Source organism: Doryrhamphus excisus, chromosome 11, assembly GCF_030265055.1.
Source record: "Doryrhamphus excisus isolate RoL2022-K1 chromosome 11, RoL_Dexc_1.0, whole genome shotgun sequence".
Classification (NCBI taxonomy): domain Eukaryota; kingdom Metazoa; phylum Chordata; class Actinopteri; order Syngnathiformes; family Syngnathidae; genus Doryrhamphus; species Doryrhamphus excisus.
Window position 1 is genome coordinate 4252213 of NC_080476.1, and position 21487 is coordinate 4273699.

The window sequence follows — 21487 nt, forward strand, 5'->3', positions numbered from 1 at the left end:
GTGTCACAGTAAATGTGTTCCGTCTGGACTATGTTTCTAGAACATAATAGATTTCTCTTCGAGTCTTGCCGGACAAATGAATAACTACAAAAGATATGAAGGATTGATCATCCTATTTTGTCATATTTGGATCAGCTACATGACAGGGTCAAGTTTAAACTGGGTCAAACTGTATAGGCTTAAAAACAACATACCATAATAAGGTGGGATGTGACTAATCCTGGAAGCGTTTTTATTCCGCTCATTAGTGGAGTGTTTGCACAGCAGCGACCCACTTGAGAGCAAGCAATAACCGGAAGTCTCTCCTTTCGAGGATTGAAACGCTAACTAAAAGTGGATTGTATGTGCTGCCATGCGTTTGTGTGCGCCGAGATGCGTAAAAACGTACATGTTGCTTTAGTGAACCGTAGTTTACACCACAAATTCTCGTGTTTGTCGCGTTGTATCAACTAACTGTTTTGAAACGTGCGTTTATTTTGTCACAAGACCGGAAGTTGCCACGGTAGCAACACGTCCAACTTTGCTGTGGGTATGTGCTATAAAGTCCGGGCGCCTTGAACGCAGACCAGACTTGACAACAAGAAGTAACACAATGGAGCCAATAAAGCGATCCCTCTGCAGGATGACGGTGACGGAGCTGGATGAGTTCCTCCGAAAACCCCCGAGCGGCGTCTCGGTGTCTACCCAGAAGTCGACCAAGCGAGTCCACATTGACCCCGAGTCCGGCCTGCTTCTAGCCGACCCTTGTGACTCTTTGGCGGGCAACGTCGTGTTCCAGGGCTCGCTGGGAAGGTGAGACACGCATTGGGTTTTCCGATGATGGAACAAAAAACAACAACAAAAAAAAACCGAGACATTGCTGAAATTGTCTTTCCATCCCAACAGAAGCGTTCGATTGACAAACCTGTGGGAGTACAGCAGCTTCCGGAAGAGTCTTGTGTCCAAAACCATTTACCTGCTGGTGACCACTCGCCTGCCAAACTCCACAGGTATGTTCTTACTCATTCATAATAATCATATTGATAGCTCCACCTGCTGTCATTGCTTACTGTAGTAATAGTGTAGGTATATGAAGGTAAGGTATGTTTGTATGCATGTATTTTTTTTTTGTACAGGCACAATAAGGCATAGAGATGAAGCTACTCCCATGTAAAATCCATTTATTAAGCCTAGTAACTTAAGTGTAGATGTGCTTAAAGTGCTTAAACGTGCTTGAAGGCTGATACAGTCATCCCTCCTTTATCACAGTTAATTGGTTCCAGACCCAACCGCCATAAGTGAATATTGAAGTACGGTTCAATATTAATGAACAGTATATTATCATAGTTGTGCCCTGTGATTGGCTGGCGACCAGTCCAGGGTGTACCCCGCCTCTCGCCCGAAGACAGCTGGGCTAGGCTCCAGCACCCCCTGCGACCCTCGTGAGGAAAAGCGGTAGAAAATGAATATTATCATAGTTAAGGCAGGAAATAGTCTTTTTTATACTCCCATTATTGTTTGTTTACATCAATGCTTGTCAATTATTTTGTGAAATGTATTCCCCCCAACCCCCCGATTTTGAAATACCAGAGAAACTGATATTTATTAATTTATCTGTAAGCGGCATAGAAAACAGATGGATGGATGCACTGGTTTGCATCAAATTGTGCAAGGACATAATAGACGGCTGCAGCAAGCAAGCAAGCTAGTGAGCTAACTAACCAGGTAGCATTTGCAATTAACAATCAAGAATGGACGGCGGGCGAGTGGTTAGCGCGCAGACCTCACAGCTAGGAGACCAGGGTTCAATTCCATCCTCGGCCATCTTTGTGTGGAGTTTGCATGTTCTCCCTGTGCATGCGTGGGTTTTCTCTGGTTTCCTCCCACATTCCAAAAACATGCTAGGTTAATTGGTGACTCCAAATTGTCCATAGGTATGAATGTGAGTGTGAATGGTTGTTTGTCTATATGTGCCCTGTGATTGGCTGGCCACCAGTCCAGTGTGTACCCCGCCTCTCGCCCAAAGACAGCTGGGATAGACTCCAGCACCCCAGCGACCCTCGTGAGGAAAAGCGGTAGAAAATGAATGAATGAATGAATGAATCAAGAATGGCGAAAACTTGCCACTTCCACACAAAATGAGAGGAGAACCTTTTTTCCATTGTACGTCCGTCTGTGCTGGCTCAGTAGCTAGTCTCCATGCAGTGTGAAAGGTAATCTGGTCCAATGTCATGTCTCATAACAACTTTAGTCATACCTAGTGAAAAGAATACTATTAGGACTTGTCTTGTTGTTTTAAAATGTGATGCAGTGAAAGAGCGATATTCAAACTGCGATATAGCGAGGCACAGCTGTATAGATGTAACCGAAATGGGTTTGATTCCCTGCAGACATCAAGAAGCACTACGTGGTGTCAATGGATGGTTCCAACCCGCTGGTCCGGTGGCAGCTGGAAAGGTGTCTGGACTGGGCCATCTCATCCGTGGCGGGCGAGAGTTACCAGGTGGAAGTACGTCTGACCCTTCTTCAGCTCTTTACCATGCTGGATGTTTGTGTTTTTTTGTAAAGCTGACTTTCAACTCTCCTGATGACAGATCGACCTAAAAGACACGTTGAACAAGTGGGCGGCCCGCAACTTACCCAAAGATAACAAGACGGGCATCAGACCCCAGTGGGCCGATGCCTCTTTCACGCTGAAGTACCACTCTGACGCCCTCTTTGACTTCCCGTACTGGTTTGGACTTAGCAAGAGGAGGTTTAAGGTTAGGGTGGCTCACATGAATGACTTATTTTCTTATTATTGGTCATCTCTCGGGGCGGCACGGCGGTCTAGTGGTTAGCGCGCAGACCTCACAGCTAGGAGACCAGGGTTCAATTCCACCCTCGGGCATCTCTGTGTGGATTTTGCATGTTCTCCCCGTGCATGCGTGGGTTTTCTCCGGGTACTCCGGTTTCCTCCCACATTCCAAAAACATGCTAGGTTAATTAGCGACTCCAAATTTTTCATAGGTATGAATGTGAGTGTGAATGGTTGTTTGTCTATATGTGCCCTGTGATTGACTGGCGACCAGTCCAGGGTGTACCCCGCCTCTCGCCCAAAGACAGCTGGGATAGGCTCCAGCACCCCCGCGACCCTCGTGAGGAAAAAGCGGTAGAAAATGAATGAATGAATGAATGGTCATCTCTCAGCATTCACACAAAGAGCATTAAGATTGTGCTGCTACTTTGCGTCAAACAAACTTCTTTTTGAATGCTGTGAGATGAGCACTCACGCTAGGGTTTGATCTTCATTCTGATACTTGATTGTGCGTTAAAATGCTAAGAGTCCATCGTTTGCTTTGATCAAACACGCACTGTGCCAGTACTGTTACGCTAGTGCTTGTGTGCAACCAAAAGCGTGTGAATGCTGAATGATGAGCATTCAAAAACAAACACTAAAGCTGAACTATAAGCATTGACTGTAACACTACGCCAAAATATGTCAAAATATGTGGCAGTGCTGATAAGAGTATTCACACATATGCCACTGGGTGTAATGCTGAGACATGGCCATTCACATGAAAGAAATAGATACATCTCATGTAATGCTGCAAACAAAGATCTTTTTGTATCAATGTTGAGAGACTAGCATCATGCTAATGCTCAGGAGCAACTACAAAAGTCTTATTGTAAATGCTGAAAGATGAGCATATCAGATTCTGATTGTAATGTTATGGTGTATCAATCAAACATGCTGGTTTCCAAATGCTATTGGGTGTAAATAATAAAAGCAAATGCTGGGAGACAAGCATGCACACTAATTCCAGTGTACACTGAATGCTAGTGAGTGGCCAAAATAATTTAAATTCTTCTTATTGCATGAATACTGAGAACATAATGCGAGTATGCAACCCAAAACCGTGGTGCTCGGTTATGAGTGAGAGAATAAAAAAAATAAAAATACTGAAATGCAAGTAATGATTGTAATGGTACGACATGTCACACAACGTGTAGCCGTTGGATAAATGCTGAGAGACACTCATTGTGGATGCAAGTGAATGCTAAAAAAAAGCCATGCTGAATGATTCATGCGGTCTTAGTGAGCATCTCTCGGGATCTTACTGTATGTCTCCTCTTGATTTCTCCACAGTTGAGACTGACCTGAGATGGGGTGCCGCACACCCGCCCGATTTGGCCGTCCACTTTTTACACAGAGACGACCTCTATCAGAAGACGCCGGTACCCTCCAGGTGGAGAGAGGCGTCAGGAGGATGTTCTCACGAAGCAAGATGAAAGAGGAAAACCTAAGAAGGAGCTGAAAGCTTGTTACTTTTGTAGAAGCAACCCAAAAAAAATGTAGTATTTGTATATGATGTACTTTATTCGCTGTGATACTGCAATAAAAGGGAAATACAAAAGTGGTCCTTTTGTAGTGTGGTGTGTCTTAAAGACTTTTAGGGGATGAGCAGGAGAGCAGAAGCCGCCTTGGTGATTGTCTCCAAGTAGTCCTTGTAGTTGCTGCCGCAGCAGCACACCAGCACGTAGTTGAAGATCCCCACCGTGCACATTAACACCAGGAAGCACAGGATACGTTTGCCAAACAGGTAGCCTGGAGTGCTGCACGGGACAATGTAGAGTCACATAACACCACAATACACACACAATATACACACACTTACCTCTGGGAGCTTTGCCCCATGTAGCCCACAAAATACTTGTGGCGGACCACCAGGTAGATCAGGCCAGCAAAGGCAGCAGGAGCTGCAAAGAATGATGTTCCACATCAACAAGATCCATGACTGTTTCTATATGTACTCTTTTTTTTAATTATTATTCATTCAACACAAATCAGTCCAGAAATAAATACACTTTGGGGACAAAAAGTAAAAAAAAAAAAATTTTATTCACATTATGGCAACATCGCCTTTTTGAGGGTTTTAACATAAAAAAAAAACATCCAACAATACTCAACATGCTACATTATATGTGTCCAAAGTGTGGCCCGGGGGCCATTTTTAGATCATAGCTCATTTGTTATTGGCCCTCAGCATATAGTAAATTCCATCCATCCATCCATTTTCTATACTGCTTATCCTCGCTATGTTGGCGGGTATGCTGGAGCCTATCCCAACTGTCTTTGGACTAGAGGCGGGGCTACATGGTAACCACTCCTACACCGTGCAGCCCATAAATTCACCCAAAATACAAAGCTTCGATGTTTTGTTCAGATATATATTGACATGCATTGGATTGCTTTTTCCACCTTTAATGTAGAAAATGTATCAAAGTGACTTGTCCTCCATCCCCTCATCCTTCAATGTGGGGAATGTTTGGACACATTTAGTCGTGATAGTGGGGATTTGTATTAAGAGTAGGGAACAGGTGGAGGAGATGCTAGAAGAGTGGAGGTTTGCCCTGGAAAGGAGAGGAATGAAGATTAGCCGCACTAAGACCGAGTATATGAGTGTGAATGAGAGGGACCCAAGTGGAAGAGTGAGGTTACAGTGAGAAGAGATACAGAAGGTGGAGAATTTTAAGTACTTGGAGTCAACAGTGCAGAACAAAGGAGGTGAAGAAGCGTGTGAAGGCAGGATGGAACTGGTGGATAAAAGTGTCAGGTGTGATGTGTGATAGAAGGGTTTCAGCTGAAATGAAAGGAAAGGTATACAAAGCTGTGGTGAGACCAGCCATGTTGTTTGGTCTAGAGACAGTACCACTGAGGAAAAGACAGGAAGCAGCCCCCTCCCCGGCCACTTCATGAGTGTAAAAACAGCCAGCCAACAAAGTTAAACAAGGTAAGCAAAGTCTACACTGAGGCATGTGTTTGCATACTTGTATTGCACACAACACCGCCATAAACCTGAGCACACGTGCACGTGCATGTACATGTGGGTGTGTGTGTGTCAATGATTACCTTGACTGAGACACAGGCCGGCACACCACATGACTGCCAGGAAGGTGGCGTAGGCGTCCATGCAGTTACGGCTGCCAAGAGACCAAACAGCATGAAGTCACATGAGCACATTGTGTGCAGGTATGGCGCCCTGCATGTCACATTGATGGAAAGCAGGGGGGGGGGGGGGGGTCGCTAAGCTGTGGCACGGGGGCCCACGTAGTGTCAACTTCCTATTTCCTTGACTTTCTACAAGAAGACGTTTTGGTTCCCTCGTGTGGAATTCAAGCACTTCAATGAAACCAAATTGTCCATTTTACCGCACTCATATCATCTTTCAGCGCTATTTCATAATTTGACACGTTGTCCTTGTTGTGTAGCGATTCGTTGATCAAATCACATGACAAGCAGTAATAGGCGATGCTTCGCTCGGGCGTGATTAAAGTTACAGTTATTATACAACACATGCATGTGTCATGACACAGTAACACCACAGCAGCAATAAATTACTAATCAATTACATACGAGGACGCAAAGTGAAAGAAGAAGTGAGCACAGAGCAGACCTCCTCCGCCGAGGCACAACCGCTGTGCAATAGTGCACGGTGTGCTTGTAAGTTATCTGTGGACATCCCGTATGTGATATATTGATTAGATGTGTGAAAGCTAATTAAACATTTGTAAATGGGTTGCATCTATTTAAAATGTGGCTAACCAGGGTGGATGTTAACCGAGGTTCCACTATGTTATTTGCATCAATTCAAAGTAGTAAAGTGTTTTGAAATATTTCATGTATTTTCCATGAACAATGTCCCATAATATGAAACATCTCCGACATGAATTAATAGTATTTTTTTTTAGATGTTTTTGTTTTTAAAGATGCTTTTTACTATGGCTTCTTATGGATTATTTATTGCATTTTTTAATGTGAAAAAGTCTTGAATCCAAAAGTTTGCATCACAGTTTTGTGACATCTTCTGATTGCTCTGACAGGAAGTGACTAAAACCTATTCTACTTAAGAAACAGGAAGTATGTCAGATATTACATCATATCCAAATAAAAAGTCTTCAATTTCTAGTTTGACAAATGTGGATGTTCTAGAATGGAAAGCGGCTCTTACCTTGCACAGGACACTCGCTCAAAGGCTGGGGTGTGCGTGTCGTGAAACTTGCATTCCTTCTCCACCTTCAGAGCAAAAAAAGCTTGAAAAGAAGAGGAAAAATGTATCATTGTTCCACATTTGAAGCAACATTTTACAACATCCTGCTCACCGTTCTGCAGCACGCTGATTAGAGTGACCAGAACCAGCAGGTAGATGTTCTCCACCACAATGACATCCATGATGAGGAGAGCGGCTGGAAGGAGAAGAAGCTGAGAGACAAAGACACTCTGTGATGACATGTAGCCTCCATCCCTTCCTCTTTATGCAAATGAGGCTGCAAGTGGCCTCCACAATTTTCACCGTGTTTGCATGGCAGCTGGACACACAAAGTACATACTGGGACACCTACCACTAGTAGGAAACTTCTTGTGTAATCTGACAAGATGAGGCATTCACGTCCAGGGACAATAAGGATCCACTGAGTGCAACCTGTGATTAATTAAGCTGTGCCCCATTACTTTCATACAACGAGCTTTGACAAGCGACCGAATACAAACAGCACCACTCTGCGTCACTAAGTGGTACTACAGCTTGATTTTACATTGATACTTAATGACATTTCTTCAATATGTCACCAGATGAGCACAAATACAAAAAACGTCACAGTGGTTCCTACTGCGTTAAACGATATTGACCATAACCCTTAACCTTTGTTCTAATTGAGTGGCAACTATATGTACATAAAAATAGGAGAGGTTACGTGTGTCCCATATGGTCTAGCGGTTAGGATTCCTGGTTTTCACCCAGGCGGCCCGGGTTCGACTCCCGGTATGGGAACTACTTTTGGCCCAGGTAGTTAGCGTTTAATGAGAAAGTCGAATGATCTAGCTGCAGGTCACCGAACTTTTAGAAACAGAGAGCTACTGATTAATACGATGGGCTACCAGTTTGACACACACTTCTGAAATAGACGATTTGGTAAATATTATTATGCTAATGATATTCATTTGTGATATAAAAAGACACTCGTCACGTTAATGATTCCAAACAATAAATATCAACATGGATTCAATAAAAGAGATAAATATCAATATGCAACCTTCTATTCCTAAATTTAACATTTTAAATGGTCACTTTTACTACACGCCTCGGAAATCACGTTCCATTTTCACTGGCCACTATCATTTTCTCACAAATCACGAATGATGAATCTTTCTGAAATTGAATCTGATCACACTTTGAAGTTGACAGTAAATCTGAAGCACGTTTAACATTATGAAAAGTTCCATTTTACACTTCTATTTACACTTCTTACCATTGAAGTTGTCCCAGTTGAACACCAGAGAGTGGAGATTACATCGGTTCCTTATTTCTCGTCTTCAAAGAGAGTTTTAGCAAGAATTGCGTGCGTAGCTCTAAACGAGGCTTCGATTGCTTTTTGCACAAAGCAACAGGAGCCGTTTAGATTTTTATGTAGACGTTTGATGGTATTGCACTTGGTGTTACTATAGGCATACACACCATATGCTAGTATGCCTGCTCAGTAGCGTTGTGACGTTCACGAACGAACCGGTTTATTTTGAACGGCTCATTAACATGAACGATGGGAACCGAGTCGCAGCTGGGAACGTGAATTCAAAAAATCCAACAACACAGAAACATGTGAATCCCTGCCTTGGAGAGCAGCAGCAGCAGCGGAGTAATACCACCCTGTGGAATATTTACAATGAATCCAGATCAGACTTTAAAAAGTTATAATCAGTATTTCTAAATAATTAAAACTCATATTGGTGGGATATCTAAATTCATTCCTTCCAGTGATTTCCAAGATAAAGTGAGTTAAGGCCAGGCTGGCTTTTTAAAACTATATAAAAATGTGCCAAATGAGCCAGTTTTTTGAATGGCTCTTTGAAAGGACCGGCTCACCAAGATCCGGCTCCCCTCAAAGAGCCAAAAATCCCATCTCTACTGCTCAGCTCAGCTAATGCCATCTCGTTATCTGCTGTAATAACCACTAGAACTGAAACCAATGAACATTCTTCTTTTTGTTTCTGTAGAAGTCAAAACATTGGCAAAAATGAACTTAATTTAATTCAACTTCAACAAAAATCCACTTCCGGTACATCATTTCATTTGATCTCATACACAACTGCTTCCAATGACATAAAACCATCTTTAATTCATTTACATTTAGTTGAGGATCTAGAAGACTCTATAAGTACTTTACTTAGAACTTAGTCCAAATAAATATGGAGGCAACACAAATTGAGGGACCTTGTGCAATTCGCTCCAAGGGAAACCAAAAAAATCTACCACCGCTGGTTAGCATGTGTTAGCAATGTTTAAAATGCTGTACAGAAAATGGCTGTAATTTTCACAATTACAAATTTTAAGTGGAAATTTGTACATTTTCCATTAAAAAGGCTGTCACTCACGATGTTGGGATTCACGTACATGTCATGTCCGTAGCACATGCACACACACAAAAGCAGTCTCAGCAAAGTCCTTGGCAAATTTGGAGTTATTGCATGTCTATGATAAGAGTCCCAACTTACATTTGAACCAAATTCAAAATAAATACAGCTCGGGTCAAACACAGATGATGTTCAATTTATAAACAAAGAAGTCCAATGAGCAAAGGAGGATGACGTTGCTCGGTACCACCTTAAAAGAAAAGCTCCAGGGCGCTAAGTGCCTCCGTCTCCATCGCTTGCTCAGCTCCAGATGTCGTAAGAAACTCGTCCAGGAAGTTTTCCGCATTAGGCGCCACGTTGAGGATCTGCGTGGCGGCCTTGCCGGCACCATCTTGGCGGCTGGTGAGCATGTCGAGGAAGCCTGAGCTGTCGGGAGACAGGTCGCTGGGTGTGGGGGCGGGCGAGAGGAGGTCGGAGAGGATGCTGTCGCAGGTGGAGCCGTCATAAGTGCTGGAGGTGACTGTGACAGGTGAGCCCAGGTGGGTGCTGTCGGGATGGAGCTGGGCGCTGTCGGGGTGGAGCTGGGCGGCGCCCTGTTGACCCAGCAGCTGGTTGAGCTTGGCCAGCTTTTTCTTCTTGGCCTTCAGCTTCTTGAGGAGCTTGTAGCGCAGGGCCTCTGTGTCGCTGAGGCCCGTGAGAAGCTTTAAGGGGCTGCCATGTTTCTTCAATAGTGAAACATCAGGGAGGGTCTTCGTCGCCAACGCAGCTACCGAGGAGTTGCAAGGAAGTGCAGGAGATTGTGGTGGAGCTTGGCTCTGCATGCCAAACGCTCCAAACCTCTCCGCAGCCTTCAGCGGGAGGTCATCCCTGCCCTCCGTGTGCAGCTGAGGTTTCTGGAAGACTGGTGCAGGAACCTGAGGTTTCTTCATTGGATTGGGAGGGGCAGGCTTGATTTGATTGACAGGGTTAGAGGGTCCAGTAGGGCGGAGCTTGTTAGTTTGACTGACATGATATCTGCTGAGCAGGTAGGACCAGCGATCTTCCTGGTTCAAAGGTGGCCGCGTGGTGTCAGTGGAGGAGACGGGTGACGTCCTCTGTTCACTTTGAGTGTCCTCCTCAAGGGTAGTGTCCACTTCCTGCGAGGGCAGAGAAGCAGGAAGCTGTGCTTTTGTTTGGGATGACTTTTTAGCTTGTTGTTGTTTGATGATTATTTTGCTTCTCCTCTGAGTTGTCTTGCTAGCCGGCTCAAAGTCGGGATCTTTCGTCGTGTCGTCACTGGACTCGGCAGAGCTGGGGTAGGGTGGGCTCTCCACAGCCACGCTGTGAGGCGCTGCAGCAGGTAAGAGGGAGGAGCTATCTGGCGCGTCGTCGGGAACATCATTCAAGTCCATAACTGCAGGATCCATCACTGAATCCTCGTTGATCTCCGTGAGTGTGAGTGTGATGATATCATCACTGGACAAACCCTCAAAGGCGTCCACAGCCGCTGCCGCCATTGTCGTGTCCATGGAGATGATGCTGTCATTAACAAGCATAGACACAAAGCCCAACTGATCCGACGCCTGACTGTTCGCACTGCAGTCCAGCATGCTCCTAGTTGGGGAGGACTGTGGCAACGTGCAGGAAGGAGTACACACACGAGGCCCGGAGTCTTCCTCCGCCTCCCAGAAGACCATGTGGATCTCCTGAGCAGGAACAGGGAGCTGTGGGTGGACCACGCTGTGGGGATGTTTCAAGTCATCAAACTCCATCCAGGATCCTAAAAGCAGCAGCCAGGATTAACATCATGTGGTGATGGTTAATACAGCACAACATGCAAACACAAATGCCCTAAATAGGCCACATGGGAAGTGCTATGATCTATTAATGACATCTATCCTTCATATTACAGAAAAGGACAGGAACGGCAGAACCTACCATCCTGCCTGCACGTCCATGAGACAAAGTGCTGGGCGCTGTGGTCATACTGGACCACCGCTGAGACCGTGTACCTGCACCCCTTGAAGGTGAAGGCCAGCATGGCCACGTCACTGTGGGGAAGACCCTCAACAAAGTGCAGCGCCAACACTGGAGCCACACTGGAGGAGGACAAATAAATAAATAAATAGAATAGCAGCGTAGACCGACACACCTTGCCGGACCACCCTCAGAAACATGAAGGTTTGACTCTCACCTCTCCAGTGTCATGCTCCTCCTCCGGTTCTTCGCATGGCACACATTGCACGGCGCCAAGTGAACCGCGCGGAGTGGGTGCCAGTCAGGCAGGATGTTGGTGAAAGTGGCGAGTGTTTTTGTGACTCTGGGGGAAAAAGTGGAAATGCTTGATACAAACATTGACTGCATACTGCGTGTATCACACCATGGGGAATAACGAGCAAGTGCATTTACTTTTCTCTGGTGACCGTGTGGCAATCCGCACACTCAAACTCCCAGTAGAAGGTGGTCTGGAAAAGAGACTCCGCCCATGAGTCCCTTGCTAGCAACAGCGGCATGGCAAAGACGGGACTCTCCCTTTGACCTGAGGAGGGCAAAGAGAGGCAGAGGCTAGAACGCTGGCGGGGGGGGGCACTCCGTACCTACACCACCGATGTGCAGCCAGGTGAGGCGGGTGAGGTATCATGACAAATTCAAAACTGTCAAATGTATTTTCTGTATGATTCCAATCATTTTTAACGATTGTTTGCACAATCCCAAATCAAATACAGCCTTAAAGCAGACCTAAGTTCGACTCCATAGGAGTCGGTGCCTCACCAGCCATGAACCTCACTGCAAAATTATTCTCACATATTGGAATGTTTGCATACCCTCACCGAGTTTGCAGCGCAGCAGAGGCTGCAGCAATTCAAAGACTGATGTTCTGAGGCTCTGCAGGTGGTCGTTGGCGTGTTGTACTGCATCACGTGGCGCCATGGTGCTGCCATCTACACAAATAGCTTTATGTTAAACTCTGGGATACCTTTATGAAGCACTCAAAATATATACATTGGATTATATTATGCTTATATGAAGAACATTCAATTAAAAACCACCAGCTTGCAATGCTATCACATCACACTCACTACTTCCTGTCTGCTGGCAAGTACGGAGGGCAGCGCAGGCTTCGTCGTAGCCGCTCATCAGCTGCCAGATGGCCGCTTGCTGAGGCTCCTGTTGAGCCTTACACCTCCTCAGGCTGCGACAGTGCACCAGAATCACCAGCAGGACATCCAGCCAGCACAAGTTGTGACTGTTCCTCCAGAAGAGGTGCTCAGGGATGGACACCAGGTCCATTGCCTCTCCATCTGCTCCCAACCTTGCTCCCTGATCCGTCTCTGCTGTCGGGCAGTTCTGCGGAGTGGTCAAACTGTGGGTGTCCATGTTTGTCATGTCCGTTTCGACAGCCAGCGTCGTCATCTCAGAAAGGGGAAGGGGTAGTTCTTCATCTGATGGGCCCTGCAGGGCTCCCCTCGTGGCTGTAGTACAATCAGATTTCTCTGAACCAGCATCACAAAGTGCTGTCTGATCTGGAGCACCACCCTCGTGCGGCCCAGACTTCGGTCCGGGTGGGACCGCTGTGTGTTCGCTATGTGTCACAGCCGCCTCATGATGGCTGTTAGCAGTCCCATTTGGAGCGCTGCTCTCGGCATTGTTGATGTCTGTCACACTTGGCAGATCAGAACCAGGGAGGTCATTGGAGCGCAGACACTTGGCTCTGACCTCCTCCTCCTCTTCTTCTTCTTCCTCCAGGGCAGAGGCCTTCCTCCTCCTGCTCTCAGCTGCTGACTGTGCTGGAACCAAGCTGGCCAAAACATCCTCCAGGGGGCGACTGACCAGAGGGAAGAGGCACTGTTTGGGAATACAAATCCATCAGTCCGTTGTGTTAATGCAATTATGGTAATAAGAATCATGTGTAATAGTGGAGAGCTGTTTTGTTGTTGGGGCAAAACAAACTTATTCAGTTGAGTGAAATTTCCCATTGAGGAATGGAGACTGACCTGAGGGTTGGTGCACAGTGTGATGGACTCATGCAGGTTGATGCGGTACGAGTGCAGAATTGAGGTCTGGCCTTTGGACACGCACCATGGACAACTGTCAAGAGATGCCGCTCTCTCTTGAACCTTCCCAAGAAAAAAACACAGCATAATATAAGACATCACTTCATTAGATAATTATTATAACTAGCACTGAAAACAATATTGGGATCGTAAGAGTGCTGCCCACAGGTACCAACCAGTGCGTAGCAACAGTAACCATGTGTTCTTGTCAACACAGCCAATGTAGTTTGTTCAAGAGATAAAATTTTCGCCTTTTACCAAAGATTTCCTTGTGTTTTTTTATAGAGAATTTTGAGTGGCACTGTTTTGTCACAGTGACTTTCAAACACAATTTCAGCTTTGCGCAAGTGACAACAGCGAGTGAGGAGAGCAACTGACTTTTCCCAAATACCCCACCAGTGGAGAGGCCAGAGCCCCCAAACTGGCGTCTTCTGAGTCACCAGTCATTGGAATCCTGACGCTTCTCCAGTGGTCTGCCCGCTGCCATTCGACCAATATCACCATAACAGCCTGGTTCTCCTCCGAGGTACCTGAGAGAGTGACCACATCAGGGATACTGAAACCAAATGATTAGGTACACAGTTATTAGGTGCAGTGTGTGTGACTCTGTTGCCATTTCTACATGAGTAATCACTCTAAACAAAACAACAACAATGTAAACAAACATGGTGTCTTGAAAAATCTTAGTGAAACATTTGCCGGGGTACCAGGGGCACCAGACCCGAGGGACATATTTTCTAGTATCTTGAGCAAACTTTTTTTTTCAGTCAGGTGTTTTTTCCAAAGATATCAAAGAAAAATGTACCATGCCTTTAAAGCTTGCCATCCTTCAAGTCTAGAGCCCTTGTAGCTGGACAACCGTCTGTTTTGTTCCCTCGTGCAGTTGTATGTGTGGGTTGAAGTATGTTTTGGATCATTTCTGTGTTGTTTACCCCCTGTCGGCCGCCATACAACTGTACTATTACTATCACATGAAAAATCCATGAATGAGTCCCAAGCCAAATTTTGTTGCTACACATGTGATAGCACCATCGTAGCTAACCCAGCCAAAACTCAATTTGGGTGAAAAAAATGCGACATTAAAGATGAATGTGATGAATCAAGCATCCATAATGACCTCTGTTGGCGTTCCACAGTTAATGGGCATCTATCACGGTGATTTAGCAACCACATCACAATTGTGACTAAGTGATATACTATCTAATTGCTTCAACTCGCACTATAAACTATAAACGCCGACTCATAATTATACATTCGGTGAAAACATAGTAATGTTTAAAAAATTTTAACTGGAGAGTCAACAACAAAGATAGTAGCGTGGTGGTGTCTGTTAGCATGCTAGCATTCCACATGGAGTAGAAACCTTTCTAAATGAACGAAAAAGAATACATACCAGAGTCAGTCTTGATGCGAAGTTGTCTTTGTGGTATAAACCCACCAAATCCATACACGCACAACTGTTTAAAAACTAGCAATCCTACCTGTGATTGACTACAATCACAATAGCCAAGACATTTCGTCTTGACAACGTTGTGGATCCGTCCAAAGTTGCCGGCGCGTGTGCAGCACCATAAATCTTCCTCCGACTGCCTACAAAATGGTTCCGCCCGGAATTGGTGCTTCCCCCACTGGTGGTTAGAATGAACTGCAGGACTGTTGGTTGACGTCGCTAGCACTGACACTAATCACCATCATGACAGGACGTGTTACAACAAGGTGTGTTTCTCGATACTCAACTGTCCTAATGTTTTTCTCGTGTTTTAATATTCAAATATGCTAGTGTTTTGTCACATGAAACAATTACAACTGTCTATTTAATGTGTCTTAAATGGCTGCAAAATATGTACACTATATTTACACTGATGTAACAAAAGACCTCACATAGTTGTAAAGCAGTTTACGAGTAAGAGTACATGGAAAACATGTTTGCATAACAATACAATGACTGGGCCAGCGATAATGGGGTTTAATAACAAGCTGGATGTGGGGTGAAACCTACACATCCCACTCCATCCAGCGCACACACACACACACACACCTAGACATTGGCATACACGTCTGTCTTATTGCACCATCCAATCTTGCCTCTTGCATGTGCCCTCCCCCGTGCACAGTAGCCCCTCCTGAATGAGCTGCTCTCCTGTCCTCTATTTTTCCTCTTGATGACAAAATGAATTAGCATATCTTTCCCAGGGAGCACTCATTAGAATGCATAAACCGGCCGCCTCCTCGCCTCACGAGCAGACTTGAGCTTCCTGCCGTGGCACCTCCTGATGCACGAGGAGCAGGCAGACAGGCAGCACCATCACAAGCAGACATTTGGCCCCAGATGCTTTGGATCCGCGTCATCCTTTTCCACTCTTGATTCAGGAAGAAGAGAAAGGCGTCTGCTGTGTGTCTTTGTTTTCACATGAGACGCCAAACTCAAGCATATTTATTGGACATCTCTTCATTGTGTGGAGCTCTATGATCACAAGATTTTTCTTCATGTTTTTCCACTATTTTAGCTCTTGCCTGAACTGTCATTGCACGTCACCACATTCTAACAAGAAACCATACATGAGTTCTACATGCACAATTTGCTGCAAGGGTGTCCAAAATACGGTTTGGGCTCTATTTGTGGCCCACAGCTCCTTTTAGAAATTGAAATCATTATAATAAGATATATTAGTAAACATCCAGATACAGTAGCTTGGTATATTGACCTACATTGGATTGTTTTTGCATGTTTAATGCACAAAATGTACCAAAGTGGCCGCATCCTTCAATTTTTATATATGTGGCCTTCTGTGGAAAAAGTTTGGACACCCCTACTTGCTGTGTGTGTGTAAGTACAACTACACAAACCGGGTCAGAAGGTTAGAGTGGGTGATCATAATACAGACATAACATAGGTATATACAGTATATTAAATATTATATTAGCATGCTGATGTACTGAGGTATGACGCAAAGTGTGCTACAAACCAGCTGGTAGCCATCTCATAAGATCCTGTATAAAACATCTGCCTTTACAAAAAGACACCACCACAACTCCACTGTACCAGACTGAGATATGTTTCTAATATTGTGACCACTCTTTATGGATAAACCACTGGCCTATGCATAAATAAATGCAGTTGATGTATTTTTATTGCACCTAAACTGCAGTCGTGTAATCACGCTACACAATATGTTTGGCCACAATGCATTTCATTGTATACATATACATACATACATACATACATACATACATACATACATACATACATACATACAATGAGTGTAAGACTTTACCCATATGTTTAAATTAGATTCAAATGTATTGTCATCGCACATGCACAAGTACAAGGTAACTAGATGTAATTTGGCATCTAAGTGCAATAAACAGCAAGTGCACAGTGACTTAATGTACAGGTTGACATATAGATGCTTGAATAGACGTGTGCTGCATAGATGTGCAGCATATTGACCTGGTATGGACATTACAGATTTACATTTGACATATAGAATCTAATATCCAAAATAAGGGTGTGATGCCCATACGCTGATGAATATAACATAGATGACAAAAGATTCAGTAAACAGATGCTAGAGTATACATATTATAGTGTGAATGTTTTTACCTTAAGTCAGTCCTCAATTCTCTATAAGGCACCACCTGGGGGGCGGGTGGTAGGTCGCGATCATGTCGTGTCTCTTCCAGGTGAGACACTTGCTCACTTTCAAAGTGTTCATTTGCTAATGAGCAAATGAGCTCGGGGGTCAGAAAGCACAATGGAGCCACTTTGGTGTCGTGAGGGAGACTCCATCGAAGGTCGCTGGCTTGGCGTTTGATAGTCTTGGGACAGGTTTGCACCCAGTCAGTAGAAGAGGGTTACTGACTGCCACGGCAAAGACGGTGTGTGCACTATAGCAGCAGTCTAGCAGGAGTACAAGCAGCTCCAGCATGCTCACTCCAATATTTTTGTATTGACGCGCCCCCGGAAAGCTCAGTGACGTCGCAGCACAGTCCACCTATGGCAGCTCGTCTTCTATTAGGACAATGAAAAGACCTCAGCCAATGACAGGGTTGCTTGGCCGGGCGCCGACCAATGGCGAGCGAGCACCGTGGAGAGTAATGCTGGAGAAGCTGGGAGTGAAGACACTGCGTATCGCCTCACACAGCCAGCCATTGCAAGCATTGAGAGCCAGCCTCCGTCTTCTGGTGAGTACAACCCCGCAAAATTTCTACTGTCCACAACCACCAGGACGACCGGAACAATCCCTTATTTCTAACAACTCGGGAGCCTTTGATAGTTTGACGCGGTTTTTCTTGTCGTAAACATTTTTTAAAAACAACAAAACAGCCGGCCAATGTTACTCGTCCATCGGCGAGAGTGGCAACAGACGCTGTGTAATAATCACGAAATAAATATTAGATTCGCGAAAATTCGACGACAAAACGCCGATTTGACAAAAGCGAAAAATTTCGAATAATCCCATGGTGTGGTGTGTACAAAATGGAGTCTAATGACTGTGTGGTATCGCGTAAAAAAATCGCCGAAATCTCTTGACGTACAAGACGGTTAGCGACAATGAAGAAACGAGGCTGCCATTGCAGTGCATTACACAGCTGTCATGTCACGGCGGCGCGGGCAAAACAACATCAAAATATCCGCAAAGTGGAGAAAAAGACAGACGGCGTCAAAAAGACACCAGGACGCGTGTTTGTACACTCGTTTGGCCTTTTGGGCAGAGAGGGGGAAAAAGCCTGGCGAGCTGCGCTTTACTGTAATGGCTGACTGTACTGGCATAGGAAACAACAGTGGAGGCAATGGGGAAGGCGCAGTTGGCTTCAACTTTTTCCAAGCGGCTTTTTTCGCTCGCCGAGCCCGCAACTGTGTCGCCCGACAGCGGCAAAAGGTAGATTAGATTCTCGCGATTCCAACGGTGCCTCGCTGAGCTCTTTGCGACGCCGTGGAGTCTTTCAGTCGGCATCCAAACGCGGAGCGGTCGCGCTGCCCTCTACCGTGCAGCGAATGGCTGACACAAAGAGAAGAAGCCATATTCTCTGCTAGCATGAAGACGAGCGGCCATTAGGAGCCATAGACGAGCACTAGCTCCCCGCGCTCACAGACCCAATGCATTGCTATACGAGGCGGACAAGGCTATGCAGACACCCGGCTGGTGGCGGTCGTCATTTGGGCGGCTCGACGGGGGTTTTGTCCGCGTCGCCGAGCTTGGCGCACGGCGGAAGGAGACATTTGAGGGGGACTTTCTTTCATCAGGAGGCCATTCTCACAAAATGGAAGAAGAAATATTGCCGTCGTTGTGACCTCCTTTTCCTCAACGAGAGCCTCCCGAGCGCCATTACTACGACGGAGCACTACACAACTTAGCGCTGCTTTTAAACAACATTTAACAATAAAAAATGAATTCTTTTGATTTGATTTTTTTGAAAAACACACAATATGACGTTTTTTCCTCACACTTAGGACAAACAGAAAGGAGTGGCTGCTGGTGTAGGATAACGGTTTAAAGTGTTGCTTTGTAATAAATACATTTTATGTGTGATTTGTCTTTTTTGTGTCACAAAGTGGATCGCCTGACAAAACCGCCGCCTGGGTGCATTTTTGTTCATTTTCATGCTTTAAAAAAAATCTTAGATACGTCAACGTAAAGAAGTTGAGCGGTGACAGGCGAGCGTCTTACATCACAAAGTGGACAACTTGTGTTTATATTCACATGGAGGACGCCGCTTTTGTTCTCTGCCCTCATTTTAAGATGCATCATGTCAACATCGGACGGATGAAAAAAATACACACTAATTAATTAATACTTTTGCAAAACACAACTTTCACTCGATTTTCAAACTTAAATTCAGCTTGATTGATCACAGTCAACAAACTGTTAGTCTTGTCGTATCAATATCTTTTTTTTTATTATTGAAATTTCTTAATCCACCAATTTGCAACATCCTCCTCCAGATTTTGTTGCTGTAGGTGTTTTCCGCCAGGATGAGGAAAGATCCCACCAAGCCCAGGGGCAAGATGTCCTCCTATGCCTTTTTTGTGCAGACCTGCCGAGAGGAGCACAAGAAGAAGCACCCCGACGCGTCGGTCAACTTCGCCGAGTTCTCCAAGAAGTGCTCTGAGAGATGGAAGGTATGTCTGTAAAGTTTAGGCCAGGAGTCTAAAGACCAAGACTGTTTGAAAGCAATGGCCCAGGAGAGTCGTCACACCTATAGTGCTAGTACTACTACTTAGTACTACAGTAACATCACGTTTAACAGTTTTTACAGGCCATTTGTCACGGAAAAGCTCTCAAATACCGTTCTCCTTCCAGACCATGTCTGCCAAGGAGAAGGGGAAGTTTGAGGACTTGGCCAAGCAGGACAAGGCACGCTACGAGCGGGAGATGATGAACTACACCCCTGCTGGCAGGGGCGGCAAGAAGAAGAAGTTCAAGGACCCCAATGCCCCCAAGAGGCCCCCGTAAGTCCACACGTCCACTCCCTAAAAGACCTCACCACCACCCTAAAACCGTGAAGAAACCCTTTCAAACTTTTTTCTTTCTAAAATCCAGATCAGCCTTCTTCATCTTCTGCTCCGAGTTCCGCCCCAAGGTGAAGAGCGAGTGTCCCGGCCTGACCATCGGGGACGTGGCCAAGAAGCTGGGCGAGATGTGGAACGGCACCGCCTCCGAGGACAAGCAGCCCTACGAGAAGAAGGCGGCCAAGCTGAAGGAGAAGTACGAGAAGGTAAGCAAGCGCACGCCAGACGCTCCGAGGGCCAGAAGGAGCCACGTTCTCACTCATTGGTGCCCGCAGGACGTGGCCGCGTATCGCGCCAAGGGCAAGGTGGGCGGCGGCGGCGGCGCTCCGGCCAAAGCAGCGGCTAAGGCGGAGAAGAAGGATGACGATGACGACGAAGATGATGATGAGGACGAGGAGGAGGAAGAGGAGGATGACGACGAGGATGATGACGAGTAGAGGTGTCATTGTTTGTAAAGCATTTAAGCCCCTTGTACACACTTCACTTACTGAAAGAAATCCATTAGTACCAGAGGGGTGACAAAAAAAAAGAAAAAGGCTGTGTATATCAGTTGTTTTTATGCTGTACAGTTTTTTTTTCTCCTTTTTGTATAGTTAACACTACACACGTTTGGTGTCTGTGTCTTCTTTCTCCAGCGCTACTTCCTATCCTGCCTGGGTCAGCCTAAAGGGGGCGGGGCTTACAGTATTTAGCCTAGCTAGACGTGCACAGCACATAAAAAAATAACGTTTAGATCTGAGTGTTTTCTTGTTTTTTTCTGTGTTTTTCATTTTCATGTTATCACAATTGACGTATCACAGTTTTACTGATCTTTATGTACCACTGTAATAGCAAAAGAAAAAAAAAGCCTTGTTTATTGTTAAAAATTAAATTGCTTCTGATGTCAATAAACATTTTTTTAATAACTCTGTTATTGATTACTTTTAATAATGTTTGTTTTTGTTATAAACTACCACTAATTATGGCATACATTTTGTACATTGAAGGTGTTAAAAGCAATATACATTATGCAAGCATCCACATCAATGTTTTGTTTCATAGCTAATTCAAACAATAAATATGTCATTTCGAGTGGGGATGGCGCACCATGATATTGAGTCAGAATGTGCCAGATTGCCTCATCAGAGCTGTGGTTGGTGCCAGTCATGGCGGGGATGGATGGCTTGTGGGACTCCTGAAACAGCAAGAAGTTGACGCAGGTGGTTGGAGTTGAGTGAATCGCCTTTGAAGGTTCTGGTTGTGGCAAACCATCCTACGCCTCAGAAAGAGGATGAGGATGCAGTGAGCATGGAGGCCTGCTGACCACAACTGAAGATATAATCAGGCAGTGGAAAGATTATTTGGAAGCCCGTCTAAAACGTGGACGTCCAGCACCAGTGTCAATCAAAAGTGAGGATTATTATGTGTGTAAAGACAATTTGTGATATTGGCTGGACAGAACACATGCATGGTCAAACATACTGGCCACCATCTTTGCAGAGAAACTCTTTTATATAAGAGGGATTATGTGCTTTGTGACATAAGAACGTACGCACACATTACTGCACACACACACGGCATGTATAGATGGCA

General features: G+C 45.2%; 4 protein-coding genes and 1 non-coding gene across 8 annotated transcripts; 3 read left to right on the forward strand and 2 right to left on the reverse strand.

The window, feature by feature from the left end:
* Positions 1-313: 313 nt before the first annotated feature.
* On the forward strand, positions 314-4373 carry LOC131138371 (mesenteric estrogen-dependent adipogenesis protein-like). Its single transcript, XM_058087226.1, has 5 exons — positions 314-792; positions 886-989; positions 2370-2488; positions 2574-2741; positions 4109-4373. The coding sequence occupies exons 1-5, from the start codon at positions 593-595 to the stop codon at positions 4121-4123; spliced, it is 606 nt and encodes a 201-aa protein (XP_057943209.1). The 5' UTR covers positions 314-592; the 3' UTR covers positions 4124-4373.
* Positions 4325-8496, reverse strand: alox5ap (arachidonate 5-lipoxygenase-activating protein). Of its 2 annotated transcripts, none has more exons than XM_058087228.1 (6): positions 8269-8496; positions 7123-7206; positions 6972-7053; positions 5873-5943; positions 4638-4719; positions 4325-4575 (listed from the first exon to the last, which is right to left on the reverse strand). In XM_058087228.1, exons 2-6 carry the CDS (start codon positions 7190-7192, stop codon positions 4413-4415), a joined length of 468 nt encoding a protein of 155 aa, XP_057943211.1. In that variant the 5' UTR covers positions 7193-7206; positions 8269-8496; the 3' UTR covers positions 4325-4412. The 2 variants fall into 2 exon arrangements, with proteins under 2 accessions (XP_057943211.1, XP_057943210.1); XM_058087227.1 differs by having other exon boundaries at positions 7123-7222.
* Positions 7719-7790, forward strand: trnae-uuc (transfer RNA glutamic acid (anticodon UUC)). Its single transcript has one exon. It is a non-coding gene; the product is annotated as a tRNA-Glu (tRNA).
* Positions 8497-9026: 530 nt separating the features above from the next.
* On the reverse strand, positions 9027-15013 carry uspl1 (ubiquitin specific peptidase like 1). 3 transcript variants are annotated; one of them, XM_058087465.1, is made up of 9 exons: positions 14795-15013; positions 13780-13931; positions 13342-13464; positions 12427-13192; positions 12172-12288; positions 11756-11885; positions 11541-11666; positions 11285-11445; positions 9027-11126 (listed from the first exon to the last, which is right to left on the reverse strand). In XM_058087465.1, exons 2-9 carry the CDS (start codon positions 13903-13905, stop codon positions 9619-9621), a joined length of 3057 nt encoding a protein of 1018 aa, XP_057943448.1. In that variant the 5' UTR covers positions 13906-13931; positions 14795-15013; the 3' UTR covers positions 9027-9618. The 3 variants fall into 3 exon arrangements, with proteins under 3 accessions (XP_057943448.1, XP_057943450.1, XP_057943447.1); XM_058087467.1 differs by having other exon boundaries at positions 12178-12288; positions 13780-13957; XM_058087464.1 differs by having other exon boundaries at positions 13780-13957.
* A 2447-nt stretch (positions 15014-17460) lies between these two features.
* Positions 17461-20820, forward strand: hmgb1a (high mobility group box 1a). The gene is made up of 5 exons (XM_058087468.1): positions 17461-17586; positions 19349-19525; positions 19707-19855; positions 19947-20121; positions 20191-20820. Exons 2-5 carry the CDS (start codon positions 19379-19381, stop codon positions 20350-20352), a joined length of 633 nt encoding a protein of 210 aa, XP_057943451.1. The 5' UTR covers positions 17461-17586; positions 19349-19378; the 3' UTR covers positions 20353-20820.
* Positions 20821-21487: the final 667 nt, after the last annotated feature.